The sequence below is a fragment of the Dermacentor andersoni genome, chromosome 3, assembly GCF_023375885.2.
Source record: "Dermacentor andersoni chromosome 3, qqDerAnde1_hic_scaffold, whole genome shotgun sequence".
Taxonomy (NCBI): domain Eukaryota; kingdom Metazoa; phylum Arthropoda; class Arachnida; order Ixodida; family Ixodidae; genus Dermacentor; species Dermacentor andersoni.
Genome location: NC_092816.1, coordinates 216,524,173 through 216,539,533, shown reverse-complemented (window position 1 = coordinate 216,539,533; position 15,361 = coordinate 216,524,173). Strand labels below are relative to the sequence as shown.

Sequence of the window (15,361 nt, the reverse complement as noted above, 5' to 3'; positions counted from 1 at the left end):
TTGAGAACAAGTTAAGGACCGTGCAAAGAGCAATAGAACGAAGAATGCTAGGCATAACGTTAAGAGACAGATAGAGAGTGGTTTCGATCAGAGAGCAAATAGGATAGCCGATATTCTAATTGACAGTAAGGTAAAAAAATAGAGCTGGGTCGCTCATGTAATGCACAGAATAGATAACGGTTGGACCATTAGGGTTACAGAATGGGTAACAACAGAATGGAAGTGCAGTCGAGGACGCCAGAAACTAGGTGTGGCGATGTAAGTAGGAAATTCGCGGGTGCTAGTTGGGATCGGTTGGCGCAAGACAGGGGTAATTGGAGATCGCAGGGAGAGACCTTCGTGCTGCAGTGGACATAAAATAGGCTACTGCTGCTGCTGCTGCTGATGATGATGATGATTATGGCAAATATAACGTTCCTTGCGTAGCTTAGATTTTCCAAGGATGGTTTGCTTTCAACATTTTTGCCTTGTGCGATAACTTCAATGTTTACATTGTAAACAAAAGCCCCGTGCGGCAACCGAAAAGTGTCGTTTATTTTGTTTAAACGTTTAATTTGATAGTTGTCCGCTTTTCTTTTACGCTTCATTTTCACTGTTGTGGGAGTTCCTCAAACGCCTCGAAATGTTATAGTTAGAGGGCGAAAACGGGGATTGAGTGGCGCTATTTTAGTAGTGAAAGATAAGAAAGTAAACTCAGGGCCTTATTTTTATTAATCGTATCATAGTAAGCTAACAAAAAAAGACACCAAGGACGATCAAGGAAGAGAGCTGGGCTAGTTGGTGAGCCATCATTAATCAAAAAGGCTAGCGTGAATAACAGGGACACAGGCAGAGAAGACGATTAGCGCGCGTCCTGTCGTCTTCTCTGTCTGTGTCCCTGTTATTCGCGCTAGCCTTTTTGATTAATGATGACACCAAGGGCAGCACAGGGGAATTTGCACGTACTTGACATTTCAATTAAAGGAATGGCAAGGAAAGTGGATGAAAATGCAACTGGCCGCATGTGGGGCACAAACCCACGTCTTCTCATTACGCGTGCGATGCTCTTACCAACTGAGCTGCCGCGGCACCGTTTTCCGATCTGCTTTTCCGGGTGTTAATGTTTACCTACCTGGTAGTGTTTGCCAGCGCCACACTCCACTGCAATGACGGCCTTCGCGGCGTCCGCTGTCAATCTCTCAATCCCGTAGATCAATATCTCAATCCCGTGGATCAAGCCGATGTAATGACTATATTCACAGAGCTAAAAAATATTACCTGATGTTATATAGATGGACTGTACATGCTGCTCATAGGATCAGTTCTGAAGATGATTTAGCCCTCTATAACTGATATCATTATTCTATGTATTGAAAATGCAGTCTTTCTTTATGGATTGCAAGTTGCCCGCTGTACCGTACTTTTCAAGAAGAATATCCACAAAATTATTAAAAAGAGCTCTTCATAAACGGTTTTAAACATTTGAATTCAAACATCATATACTCATCAAATCTCAATATGCGTTTGGAAAGCACCTGTGAACAGAATTGGCACTGTTAGAGCAGAAGGAATATGTACTAGAGCAATTGGACAGAACGGGATGGTTTTAGGTATTTTCGTTGAATTTACAAAGGCGTCTGACCTAATAAGTCATCAATTAATGCTCCAGAAGGTTAAGCGCCAGGGTTTCCGCGGGCACGCTGCAGCCTCAATCATACCGTGTCTAGAATATCGCCAACAAGCTGTTAGCGTGAATGGCCTCATGTCGAAAACGCTCCCCGTTCGCGGCAGTGTTCCGCAAGGAGGTATGCTCGGTCCCTCTCTTTTTAATCTTTACGTTAATGACTTCGTCAATGTATTTAGCCTCGTAAAATTTATTACATGCGCAGATGCTACGAGTATATTCTTAGCTTGTGAAAATGCGAATGATTTAATCGTTACAGTAAACAGCATGATCAAACACCTAGACGAATAGACACACAATATGCAGTGCAAACTTATGTGAACAAAAAGCAGTTATATTTCGGGCCAAGAATACACAAGTTACTTTCACAAAACAAGTATAATTTAGATCTTGTCCGCTGGGAATAGTACCATATTCAAAAACCATGAGCGTTGTGGTTAACCAGCAGATGTCCTGTGACCATCATGTAGAACACATTACTTTAGGTTCTCACAAATAACTGGTGTGCTCTATCGCAACCATGAAATATTTTCGTCTTGCCTTATGTTGTTAGCTCATTACTCTTTCATTCAATCCCGCCTTAAAATAATAGCCTATTCTGGGGAACTACAACATCGTCAATCTGAACAAATTACTTGTATTACAAAGAAAAAGCAATGGAAATTCCTAAGACGTTACCAAGGTTATATCACACAAGAGAAATGTTTTTAGAACAACCAATTATTCCCGTAAGAAAAATCTATGATTATCGTCTCAGCCGAAAACTTTGACAGGACAAATAAAAAAAATATTTTTTATTTCTTATCTTTGAGGCCTGAAAAGGCGCGAAGAAAACTACATAATCAGAAATAAGGTTATGTGGGAAATTAAAAGATTTCGAACAGGATTTAACATCCCAATGTGTTATTTCAAATGTGAGTCAGAAACTCTTAGCTTACTTTCTTTCTTAAACTTCTCTTTGTCATTTCGTCATGCGACGACAGCTGAATCACTTTAGAGAACGATGGTGTTACTTCACGTTATTCCTATGTTTTCTGTTAAATTGTCTTTGACATGTCATTGAGCTGTGTAAATTATTAGAATTCCTTATTTCTTTTGCCATGTGTGTACGGTTTTACTCTTTTCCAAAGCATATATGCCAGATGCAGTCTTTATGTAACAGGTTCATATAACATCTTAAGAAGCCAACAAGCATTGTGTTAACACCAGCGGCAGCATAGGCGAAATTGCTTCTGCTTAATAAATGAAATAGTGGATGAAAGAACAACTTGCCGCAGGTGGGAAACGATCCCACAACATTCGCATTAGGCGTGAGAAGCTCTACGAATTGAGCTACCGCCGCGCCGTTTCCCCATCCACGTTTTTGGCTTGTAATGAAGCAGACGCGCCTCGTATTTCGTATAGCAGCTCAGGGACGGCGACGACGACCCGTGCTGTGATTTGCGAGAGCACTCGTGTTGTTCGCTTCGGCTAGGCTGCTGCCTATCTGCTGTTTATCGCCATCAATTAAACATCATTACATTTGGTGGAGATTGCTGGGATCCCTCAAGTCACCCTGGAGCTTCGCAATCATACGTTGCCCACCGTCACCATGACTGATGCGACCTATGCACTGACTGTACCCATGGCTACCCCTGTCACTTGCGCCGGCGTTCTCCGTCAGCGCGACCCGGCCGTCTTTTCCGGGACCGGAGAACATGACGTCGAAGACTAGCCGTCCTCCTATGAACGTGTAAGCGCTCACAATAACTGGAAAGACCAGTCTAAACTAAATGACGTCATATTTTAGCTTGCTGATGTCGAAAATGTCTGGTTTAAGAACCACGAATCAGACATTTCGAGTTGGTCCACATTCCAGACACATTTTGCCGAAGTGTTTGACCTCCCCGCTGTCCGCAAGCTACGCGCCGAACAGCGTCTACGCCAGCGCGCACAGCAACCGGGCGAGAGCTTCCCCAGCTATATTGTGGATGTCTTGGATCTTTGCAGCCGTGTTAATCCAACAATGGCGGAGGACGAGAAGATTAACCATATTCTGAAGGGTATTGAGGACGACGCGTTTTGAAATGCTGCTGGCCAAGAGTCCAACCAGCGTCGCCGTACTCTTCAACCTGTGTCAGAGTTTCGACGAATTGCACCGCCAACGTAACATCGCTCGCTAAAACGTCCCACAGGCTGACTCGGTCTCGGCCATTGCAGCTGCCGCGGGCCATACCGGTTCTTGCGCTCTCGTCCTTCAGCTCAAGGATTTCATACGTGAGGAAGTGGCCCGCCAGCTGTCGCTAGTCTCTCACAGTCAGGAGCCTGCCCCAACACTGACTCTGGCCGTGCAACAAGCCATCCGAGCCCAAATATCTGACGCACTTACCTCTGTTTGCCCGCCAGCGCCTGTGACGGCACCGCTATCCTATGTTGACTACCCGCCACTATTCGCGTCTCCGACGGCACCGCTATCTTATGCCTACTACCCGTCGCGGGTCACTCCTCCGCCGCTCAACTATGCTGCCGCTGTCGCACGGCCACCGCCGCCGTCATATTGCGTCCCACCTCCTACGCACCGAGTTCCCCCTGCTCCCATTCCACGACAGTCACTACAGCCTCTTCGTCGAGCCTACATGTGGCACACGTCAGACAACAGGTCTATTTGCTTCGCCTGTGGCATCGCTGGTCACGTTGCGCGCTTTTGTCATCGTAACATGTCCTCGCACCGTGATGCCTTTGACCAGTTTCCCTCCTCGCCACAACATCCCGCCAACGTACGCTGCCAAGAGGCCTCTGACTCGCTGCTGAGACCCTTCGATCGCGACCGCCGTTCAGACAGTTGCCGTTCTCCGTCACCACGTCGACGGTCGCTGTCACCTATGCGTCGTCGGCCGTCCACTGCCGAGGGAAACTGACTAGCGCAGTTCCGAAGGCAAGAACTGCAAGCTCATCGAACTTTCTAAGGCCTCAATTTTCACCACAGAATGTCATTGACGTCTATGTTGAGGGAGCATCCGCCCAAGCGCTTATCGATACCGGGGCCGCCGTTTCCGCCATTCATGAAAATCTTTGTCGCAAGCTGAAAAAGTCAAGACCTCTCCATCTGGCATGGCGCTCTGCACTGTTAGCGCTCAACGCATTCATCCAACAGCTGTATGCACAGCCCATGTAATTATCGAATGCGTTTTCTACATCATCGAGTTTTTTGGGTTGCCGTCCTGTTCTTATGATCTTATCCTCGGGTGGAACTTCCTGTCACGTCATATTGCCATCATCGATTGTTCTCGCGCGGAAGTGGCCCTTTCGCCACTATGTGACTCCCCATTGGTCGGCGCCGACCTCAGTGTTAACAAGGTCTTCGTTGATGACGATACTGATCTACATCCGGAGACGTCGGTGCTTGTGACTTTGTCGTGAACTGCCATGCCAGACTAAACTGTGGCGTTTACGCCCTCTGACATGCTTGCTCGCCGCAAGACCTATTTCTCCCGTTCGCCGTACTCACGGTTAGGTCTGAATCCGCTTTGATACCCATCTGTAATCCGCACCGGTATCCAGTGACCATACTGCATGGTGAGACCTTAGGATTTGTGCAAGCTGTCCCGTGTGTTGAAGGCCTTGACGTTCACGATGGCACCACCCGTTTACATCTGGACGCCATAACTTCCGTCTCCTCAACACCGCCCTTAGCAGCTTTCGACAACGCCATCACTGCAGACCTTTCACCGTCTAATCGAACTAAACTTCTTGCTCTGTTGAACGACTTCGCTTCTTCGTTCGACGGCAACAAACCATCCTTGGGTCGCGCGGCAAGTGTCTCTCATACTATCAACACCGGTTCCCATGTCCCCTTCCGACAGCGTGCGTATCGCGTTTCCGCAGAAGAGCGCCGAGTTATCACAGAACAGGTGAACGACATGCTGCAGCGCGGCGTCATTCAGCCTTCTCAAAGCCCTTGGTCCTCACCTGTCGTTCTAGTGCAGAAAAAAGATGGCACCATTTGGTTTTGTATCGACTATCGCCGCCTAAACAGGATCACAAGAAAAGGCGTCTATCCACTGCCTCGGGTTGACGATGCTTCTGACTGTCTGCAAGGTGCCGAATACTTCTCGTCTTTAGATCTCCGCTCCGGCTATTGGCAGGTTCCCATGGCTGAGGCTGACCACCCAAAGACAGCTTTCATCACTCCCGATGGCCTGTATGAGTTTAACGTTATGCCTTTCGGGCTCTGCAGTGCTCCCGCTACCTTCGAGCGCATGAGTGATACCATCCTTCGCGAACACAAGTGGAAGACTTGTTTATGTTACCTGAATGACATAGTTGTTTTCTCACAGGATTTTCCGACACATCTCGTCTGTCTACATGACATCGTGACCTGTCTCGCTTCAGCTGGCCTACAGCTCAACCTCAATAATTGCCGTTCTGCTGCCCAAAAATTAGCTGTTTTAGGTCACGTTGTCTCGAAAGACGGCATCCTTCCTGATTCCAACAAGCTTCGCGCAGTCGTAGAGTTTGCGAAGCCCACATCTATCAAGGCCCTGCGAAGTTTCATAGGCCTGTGCTCTTATTTTTTACGCTTCGTGCGGAACTTCGCCTTTCTTATCGCAGCCTTGACGAAGCTGCTTACCGCAAGCAAAGGCATTTCGGCGTGGTCATCAGCATGCGATGAAGCCTTTGACAAGTTACGCGAGTTGCTGACTTCCCCGCCGAATCTTCGCCATTACGAGCCAATTGCGCCGACAGAGGTTCACACCGAAGCCAGTGGTGTCGGCCTTGGTGCGGTCTTGGCCCAACGGAAAGCCACGAATGAAGAATTCGTTGTGGCTTATGCCAGCCGTACCCTTATAAAAGCTGAGATGAATTACTCCGTTACAGAGAAGGAATACTTAGCCATCATTTGGGCATTGGCCAAGTTTTGTCCTTATCTCTACGGCCGTCCTTTCAGCATCATCACTGACCATCATGCCCTTTGTTGGCTCTCCTCCTTGAAAGACCCGTCGGGCCGCTTCGGACGTTGGGCGCTTCGCCTACAGGAATACGACATCAGTGTGGTGTGCCGCTCTGGTCGAAAACATTAAGACGCTCTCCCGCTCGCCGATGACACGTGATGTGGCTTCTCCTTCCGTTTCTTCTCCGACCTCAGACCCCTCACTACTGACCGCTATTGACATGTCTTCCGAGCAACGCAAGGAGCCATCGCTCGCCCTGCAGCTCGACTACCTTCCCGCTCCATCGGTCGTTCCTTCAACGCGGCCGTTACGCCGTCAAGCAGCCCACTATGCCGTGCAAGACAACACCCCGTACCGCCTAAACTATATGCCTGACGGTCGGAAATGGCTTCTGGCTATTCCTCGTCACATGCGCTCCGATATGTGCGCGTACTTCCATGCTGACCCTCAAAGCGCCCACGCCGGCGTCCTAAAAAGATTCACAAGGCTGCGTCAACGATATTACTGGAGGGGAATGTATCGGTTTGTGCAGCAGTACATTCGATCATGCACCGCCTGCCAGCAAAGCAAAACTCCCTCACTGCGCCCTACTGGCCCACTACAGCCGCTACCGTGCCCTGCTTGACCGTTCGACCGCATAGGCATCGACCTCTATGGCCGGCTCCCATCCAGTGGATGTGGAAACCGCTGGGTTATTGTTGGCGTCGATCACCTGACGCGCTACGCCGAGACCGCGGCTCACCACGCCGCGACCGCACGCGATGTTGCGATGTTCATTCTTCGCAACTTCGTCCTTCGCCACGGTGCACCTAGAGAACTACTCAGCGATAGGGGTCGTGTCTTTTTGTCAGAAGCGATACAATCCCTCCTTCGCGAGTGCCGGATCATTCACCGGAAGTCGACCGCGTATCACTCTCAAACGAACGGCCTCACGGAGCGCTTCAACCGAACACTGGGCGACATGTTGAGGATGCACGTTTCGTCCGACCACACGAATTGGGACACCGTACTCCCGTTCGTTACTTTCGCTTATAATACCGCGACACAAGCGACCACCGGTTTTTCACCTTTTTTTCTCTTGTATGGGCGTCAGCCTTCGTGTCCTTTGGCTACTATCCTGCCCTACCGACCTAGCGCTTCCGAGTGCACGACTATTTCAGAAGTCGCCCGATACGCTGAAAATTGCCGCCAGCTGGCTCGTTCGTTGACCAGCGAGGGTCAGGGGCGTCAGAAGACAACACGCGACAGTCATCTTGCCACGCCCACGTGCCCTGCTGGTTCCCTTGTTTGGCTATGGATACCGCCTCATACGCCTGGCCTTTCTTCTAAGCTACTTGCGCAGTACCATGGTCCGTACCGGATCATCGACGCCTTCTCTCCTGTGAACTATATCATTAAGCCCGTCACACCATCGCCAGACCTTCGTTGTCGAGGTCGCGAGACAGTGAATGTTAGCCGGCTGAAGCTTTATTTCGATCCCCTCATCCTCTGTGCTCCCCGAGTGGCCAGGATGACTCCGTTTCACACCCGGAACCAATGTAATGAAGCCGACGCGCCCCGTGTTTCGTATAGCAGCTCAGAGACGACGACGACGACCTGTGCTGTGATTTGCGAGAGCGCTCGGGTTGTTCGCTTCGGCTAGGCTGCTGCCTGTCTGCTGTTTCTCGCCTTCAATTAAACATCATTACAGGGTATTTATGTTGCCTAGTAAAACCCTGGAAGTGTTAGCCAGAGCCACCGCTCAGAAACCTTGGCGGCGGATGTGGAACATCCTTTCTGCCGCAGGCGTCACGAGAACTTTTTTTTTTTGCGCCACCACTCACAAACCTTGACGGCGGATGTGGAACATCCTTGCTGCCGCAGGCGTCACGAGAACTTTATGCGTTTTTTTTTATGAAGGCAACGCGTAATGCGAAAGTTGTAGGATCGTTCCCCACCTGGGGCAAGTTGCTCTTTCATCCACTTTTATTTCCAATAATTTATCGTTTCTTTATTTCATTTATTAAGCACAAGTAATTTCCCCTTTGTTTTCCGTAGTGTCAGTGCTTGCTGGCTTTTATGATATGACTAATAAAATATCTGACCCCCCTGATGACCCCCTTTTCATTTATTACATAATGAGGCTCTCGAATCGCACAATATTGATGCCTTCAGGTAGCATGTGTAGATTTATGGACGGGCTGCCTTTAGCCAAAAATGATCACGTTCTGGTGACGCCTGCGGCACCAAAATGAATGGGGATGGACGCTGCAGTAGCTCAGTTGGTAGAGCATCGCACGCGTAATGCGAAGGTTGTGAGATCGTTCCCCACCTGCGGCATGTTGTTTTTTCATCCATTTTCATTTATATTAATTTATCGTTTCTTTATTTAATTTAATAAGCACAACTAATTTTCCCTGTGTTGTGCTTGCTGTCAGTGCTTGTTGGATTCTTATATTACGACAAATAAAAAATCAGGCCCTTGGGTGAACCACCTTTCTGAGGTTCATATAATATTCTTTAGTTCAGTGTGATCGCCATGAGTGGCGTCTCTTTTCTGTGTGTCTTGTTTTATTGCGCTTTGTGAGCTGCTGCCAAAAGGTGGGTCGTTGCTATGTCACTCTGTTTAAAGACAGCTTTTACTTCAGTCGCTCTGCATCATCATGTACGACGTGATGGTAAAATAAATACATGTATATTATTAATATTTCCTTTATGTTGTTCTTGGTGGAGTTCTTTGTTGACTTCTTATGACCATTTCATGTAACCGCACAAGAAAAGCACCAAACACTCATGTGCACCCCATTCCCTTGTGAGTCGCTTGTTTCGCTTACATCAACCAGTCACATTGAATCAAAAGAAAACATGCGGAAATAATTTTAATTGCAGTTGAACACAGTTTAAAGTTCAAAGTTATTCTAGGACAGTGCTATCTTACGTTAGATTGCAACTTGTCTTTCCTTATGTTTAGCTATGACTTGCGATGCTTCAAACAAGACCGTTCTAGCAGATCAGGTACTCAAACATTTCATATGACATTCCCATCATTTATTTATTTATTTATTTATTTATTTATTTACACATTCTCAAGGCCCGAGGGCATTACAGGGAAATGATGAGTACATATGACAATTTTTTCTTGAACTTAGCGGCGTCACAGATGGCAGAAGGCGGCATAGTGGTTCCAGTAGTCGGCAGTCCGTGGTACGAATGAGGCAATTTAAGAGTTGTGGTGTGGCACAGTGGTAGTCCCAGCTTCAATTGATGATCGATCTGATGTAAAATGTAGGGTCAGAGAAAGAATAAATCACTTTTGGGAACGGGCTTAGGGTTTAAAATGGTATGGAATAGCCATAAGGGCAATAACTTATGACTTAAGGCATGCTAATGCGAACTGAGCATCAGTAATTTGATGATGCGCTCGCGAGACGTGCAAAATTTGATGAAGTGGAGCTCGCGGCCCCCTTATGAAGTGATTCTAGAAGATTTGGTCATTAGCCTGACAAGTATTCTAACCGGAGCAGGCACATCCAACCTTGGGACATCCTAATGTTTTGTAAAGTTTAACGTCACGTAAAGAAATGCATTGACAGTCTAGGTACATGTAGTTTCTATTGCATAAAGCAGTTTCGTTAAAAAATTAGGCCAGAGGGCAGTTCAGTTTTACCGGCAGTTTGATGGCGCAAATTTTTACACTGGTGTTATCCATACAATTATTTTCAACTGCATGACACCGTTGTTAGTTCTTAGCGTTGTAGTCTGACCGACTACAATTGTTAAACTGCAGTATGTCTTGTAAGGTAATTAGGTAACTGAAGCAACAAATTTATTTTCAAGTCAATTAAACGTTTCAAATTTTCGCGCAAATTATGCCCGCATTTTTCTATCGTGCAGCTCAAGAATTAGAATTGTACTATCTGCCACAGGTTAAGCTTTGCTAGATGTAGTCACAAAAACACCCAGTATTCAAGAATTCATCTTCACGACTGGGCAATCGGGACGCGGTCAATTCTTCTTGAATGTCAAGTGGTGAGTGGCCCCCCAAAGCTTGAACTTACCTTAGGAGGAGCCTTGTCTCACGTGCCACAACATCGCTCGAGGTTCCCACAGAGTCAATGCACTCACCGATACTAAGGTAATGCCGTTTTCAAAATTTGAATAAGACACTGAAAAAACCTTAAAAACAAACAGACATTCTTGAGAAAAATACAGAAAGTGGCGGCAGTTGGCATGTATTCATGGCTGGGATGCATCTTATTCAGTTTGATGCTTGAAAAGAAATTGCTTTTCTTATTTTGTTGACATTATCCTTTGGTTCCACTGTTAAAAAGCGTCCAGCCTGTAGGCACGCTTTATGGGACATTTATTATTACTGGCCATGTACTTATTACGGCGAATATGATATCTCGTAATTTCGTCATGTTCGCGCATCGTTCAGCCTCTAAAACTAAGACAAATCTGCGGAATATGCTTTCCATACCGTTGATATGGTCAGTCCGTTTAGCAGCGCTGTTATTATTAAGACTTTCTACTTTGTATATTTGAGTCCGTATAGTAGAAAGCGGCAACAAATCAAATTAAGTATCAGATAGCTGAGTCAGGAGGTAGCCGAACGTTTTTTTGTTATCACCGAGGGTTTATGTGATAAAAAGATGTGGCTGAAGCATGGCTGACAGCCCATTCTTTAGTCTTGAGTACGTCAAATACATTAGCAGCAAACTTGGATCAAATTTACACAGTGGATTTGCATGGAATTTTCTCGATACGAAAAAATTCTTGACCTACCAGCAGAACGAAATACCATAATAAAAGAATGGTGTGAGTCCGCCAGTAGGAACCAAGCACGGTAATCAGCGCAGCCTAAACGTAATGCCTATTGACTATCGGCATAACGAAGAATCGAGGCTAATTAGGGGACCTCGGGAACCTTGAGGTGGATGAGGTAGACTCAGCGCTCAGGTAGCGATCATTTGCCCGCTGTTAATACTCACAATTCGAGCGAAGAGAGCACTGTCAATCAACAATAGCGTGCGAAGAAGCCACCTTTCGGCGAGTCAGCTGGTGGCGCAGCTCGGTATTCACACAATGCTGCTGAGAAGGAAAAAACGTGTGTGCTGCACGTCAGGACAAGGCAGCGCATACGTTAGTAAAGAACTAGGACAAGCTAGAAGACAGATCCAAGGTGCTGTTCATAGCTAGGTGTTAGCACTGCGATGGAGAAGAGAACCACAAACTAAATAGGGAAAGATCAGGCCCACTTAGGGGCACCCTCCACTCACATGGCTCACACTTGACAGAGTCATGGCAATTTCAAGCCATATTTCTGTGGATTCAAAGCAATGCAGCACAGAAAGCACGCGGAAGGTAACACGCCTTACGTGTATATGCGTATGCGCCCCCGGTGCCAGTAGACTTGCGAGCTCGTTTTCTTTGGCTCTCATGTTAAGACCAATATTTACGTACGTTGCGTCATAAACCATTACTAGGCGATTGCAGCTCTTTTGGTTAGAAGTTGTCTACGGAGCTGTAGGGTGCAAGCCCCTCCCTCCATAATTCAAGAAAGCTTCTGAAGAGTAGGCAAACTCCCTTCCTGGTTCGACCCTACCCAAAACGACGATTCAAGGCCCTATATTACCTGCGCGTCACTCCAAACGCTTCAACACCTTCTGGCGAGTCACCACGTATACTTACAATGGTAAGCGCTTCCAGGCGATTATGCTACTCTGTGAGTGCACTGTAAATGGTCACATCAGGCGACGTGAACTTTTCAGCAGCTGAAAACAACTTTCTTTTGAGAAACCCTTAATACAGGTGATAATGAAGCCTAGGAGGCTCTTGGGTAAAGGAGTAAAAGAAAGAGCTTAACTACGGCAAACATCTGAATGTGTTTGTTGCATTCTTCTGTCTTTCTCGCGGTACTGACAGACACACATACGTCTCCATGCAGTCCAGTTTCCTCGCCTCAGTGCATTGGCCGGATTACGCATATTCTGCCCGGACGCCGTCGAGTACTTCAGTGGTGTCATGACGGACCTTCTACGGCGAAGGGCCACTAACGACAAGAACGTAAGTGGGGCCACCACATTGACGCAACGGTTTAGGCGCTAACATTAGAACAGTGTCACATGAAATGGCATGGTCATGCTTCTGACTAAGAGCAGCGAAAAAAATGATTCAACCCCGCATTTGTCTCCAAGCTCTAAAATGATATACAGGTAGGTCATATTGCCTGCCTAAATTGCTGTGTTTCGGAGAGGCTGTATCACAGATTACGCGAAAGATCTTGTAGGGGCACGAACTATCACCTCTTGAGCTGGTGAAGGAAAATGGCTCACGGGTATAGAGCAAAGTCGATCCAAATAGGTCGCGAAGCTTCGGGCGAAAAGCGGTTCAGTACGAATTGTCACCGACATGAGCAAGGGTGGTTATGGGAGCAGCGATTGAAGTGCGATTATGTTTGGAAGGAACAAACGTTGGGAAAGAAAAAAGCGTTTTTTAATTCAAGCTAGACACAGTTAGAATAATTAAACGAAAATAAAATTCCCAGTCAATTTTACTTACTTGTGACGATTTAAGAAAATACAAGTTTATTTAATTTTATTATTAATAATAAATACATTTCTTTTCAGCGCCCATCGTTACAGGGGGAGTTGACGCCGCTGTCACTCGCAATGCAATGCAGATCTTGACATGTGCAGAAAGGCACGCTCGTAAAGTTCACTTGTTGTTTTTGTTCACCTGTTCACCTCACACGTGCTTTTTTGCTTATCGAAGTATGTCTGAATTTGGTGACGCGGGTAGCTTCATCGCTTCTTAATCTGTTCAGTCAAAAGTAGTGAGTTATGACCGTCAGACAATAGTTTAGTTACTTTCGTGCGACTGCGCTGACCGACGGGCTTGGCATCCGATGAGCACTCTACACCTAAACCTTTCGTCGGCCTCCAAAGAAAGTATGTTCTGTGCAGGGGTGCGATTTCAACAACCATATGGCTGGCCTTTTCATCCATCGCTATCCGTGCCGAAAGCTTAAAACGTCCATCAAGTCGAATGGTGGGACATTTGAATATATAGCTGTGAAGGCAGGCCAACAAAACAAATTTCGCACCTTCGAAAACAAAATGACGTCACTTCTGTTTTTGAGGGATATGGCGTCACATTATTTTTGCTTACGCCGGAAGGGTTCCCTCCACAAACAGATGGCTCTAAGCCTCATGAACTATCGATGAACCGCCCTGTTTTGAACGTATGGGCTCCTATGGAAGCTTCGCTACCAGGTATATTTACCTTGTATAGAGCGCGAGAAATAGAACGCGCTGTGGTGCTCGACCTGAGCGGCCATGGCATCGGCCACTGGCGGGATGCCGCGGTACCATGGCTGTCCGGCCGAAATACACAGTAACCACGTCGGCTACCTCTTCGCACCGCTTCCGACAAAATGGTGACCTGGACGCCGCCAACAGCCTTGTGCAAGCTATTATAGGGCTAGATTATGTTCTCCCTGAATGGTCCAGTAAAGGGAAACATTTGACGCTGTGTATCAAGCCCACAGCTTCCTCCTCATAATGCGGATGAAACAGTGTATATCCTAATGGCATCAACGTCATCACTGCGCTCTTAGGTGTTGGAAGCTATTCATGGTGATGTGGATCATGGTGTAATTCCATCACGTTCATGGAAAATATGATGACTGCGCTGGGTGAGCGCTGCTTTACATCGCCGATTACCTTTGTCGAGTTTTGTGTGAAAAGTATCATGCACTTTTCAGTGTTCACGCTTATCCTGCATGAAGAGTCTGACCTTCTAATCATTGGAGCCATTTTCGAAAACACTTACCAGAAAAGGCATGTTTATTTTGCGTGTTATCAAAAATAGAACATCTCGAGACCAAATTTTTCTTGTGGTAACAATAATAGGGCCACCACAGGAGAATTTTTGCTACCGTCGTCACCATCGCCGTGATGCTGCGTATAAAGTCCAAGTGCGATACGATCATATCGTTCCCCGCGGCGCTGTATGCTGAAGGCGTGAAGGAAATCGTAAGACCGTGAGTCAAGAATCATTCGGGCTCGATGCAGGCTGCCTAACCGTTCAGCTAGACTTGTGCACGAAAGAATGAAGAAAATGGGGGTGGGAAGCTCCAGTTAAAGAGGGAGAAGGGAGCGTGCTAGCCCAGCGGTTGCTCTGCGGGCGGCAACTGAGCGCAGCAGGTCATCAGCGGCCGGCACAAACACTACGCGAGCTCAGATAGGTTGCGGCTTCGGGTGTGCTGGAAGATAAATTTACCTGTTAGAGAAGCTTTCTTAGAAGTGCATACGTTCAATACATGTCGGTTCATCGGCAATTTATGGGCATTGGTGCCATTTGAGTGACGCCATCCTCTTCCGGAGGAGCAACAAGAAAAATAAAGTAAACTGACACTCTATATGTTAAAAACATAAGTGACGTCATTTTTGTTATTAAAGGAGCGAAATTTGTTTTGTTGGCATTACATTAGAGCTGCATCTTCAGATGCCCCGCAGTTTGATTCGATGGGTCCTTACAAGCGTAATAAGTGATACAATAAATCGTGAGCCTTACGGGTGTCCCAATCATGTTCAGAACAAAGCATTATTTGAGAACAAGGAACATTATTGATATTGAATGCTTGTGCGTCGTCAGACGTCAAACGCACATGACGAAAACAGCCACGGTAACCAATAATCTGGCAGTTGCAATTCACTGCTTTTGATTGAACATGTTGATAACCATGAAACAGACCTAACAAACACCCCATCACCAGGCTTCTGAC

The 15,361-nt window shown here is 46.8% G+C and overlaps 1 protein-coding gene across 1 annotated transcript in view; it reads left to right on the top strand.

Annotated features, from left to right (window-relative positions):
- Positions 1 to 15,361, top strand: part of LOC126536368 (cytochrome P450 3A9-like) — a 357,446-nt gene that overhangs the window by 150,824 nt on the left and 191,261 nt on the right. The window contains exon 8 of the mRNA XM_050183303.3: positions 12,521 to 12,639. Coding sequence (XP_050039260.2) covers positions 12,521 to 12,639 — 119 coding nt within the window. The remainder of the gene's footprint in view (positions 1 to 12,520; positions 12,640 to 15,361) is intronic.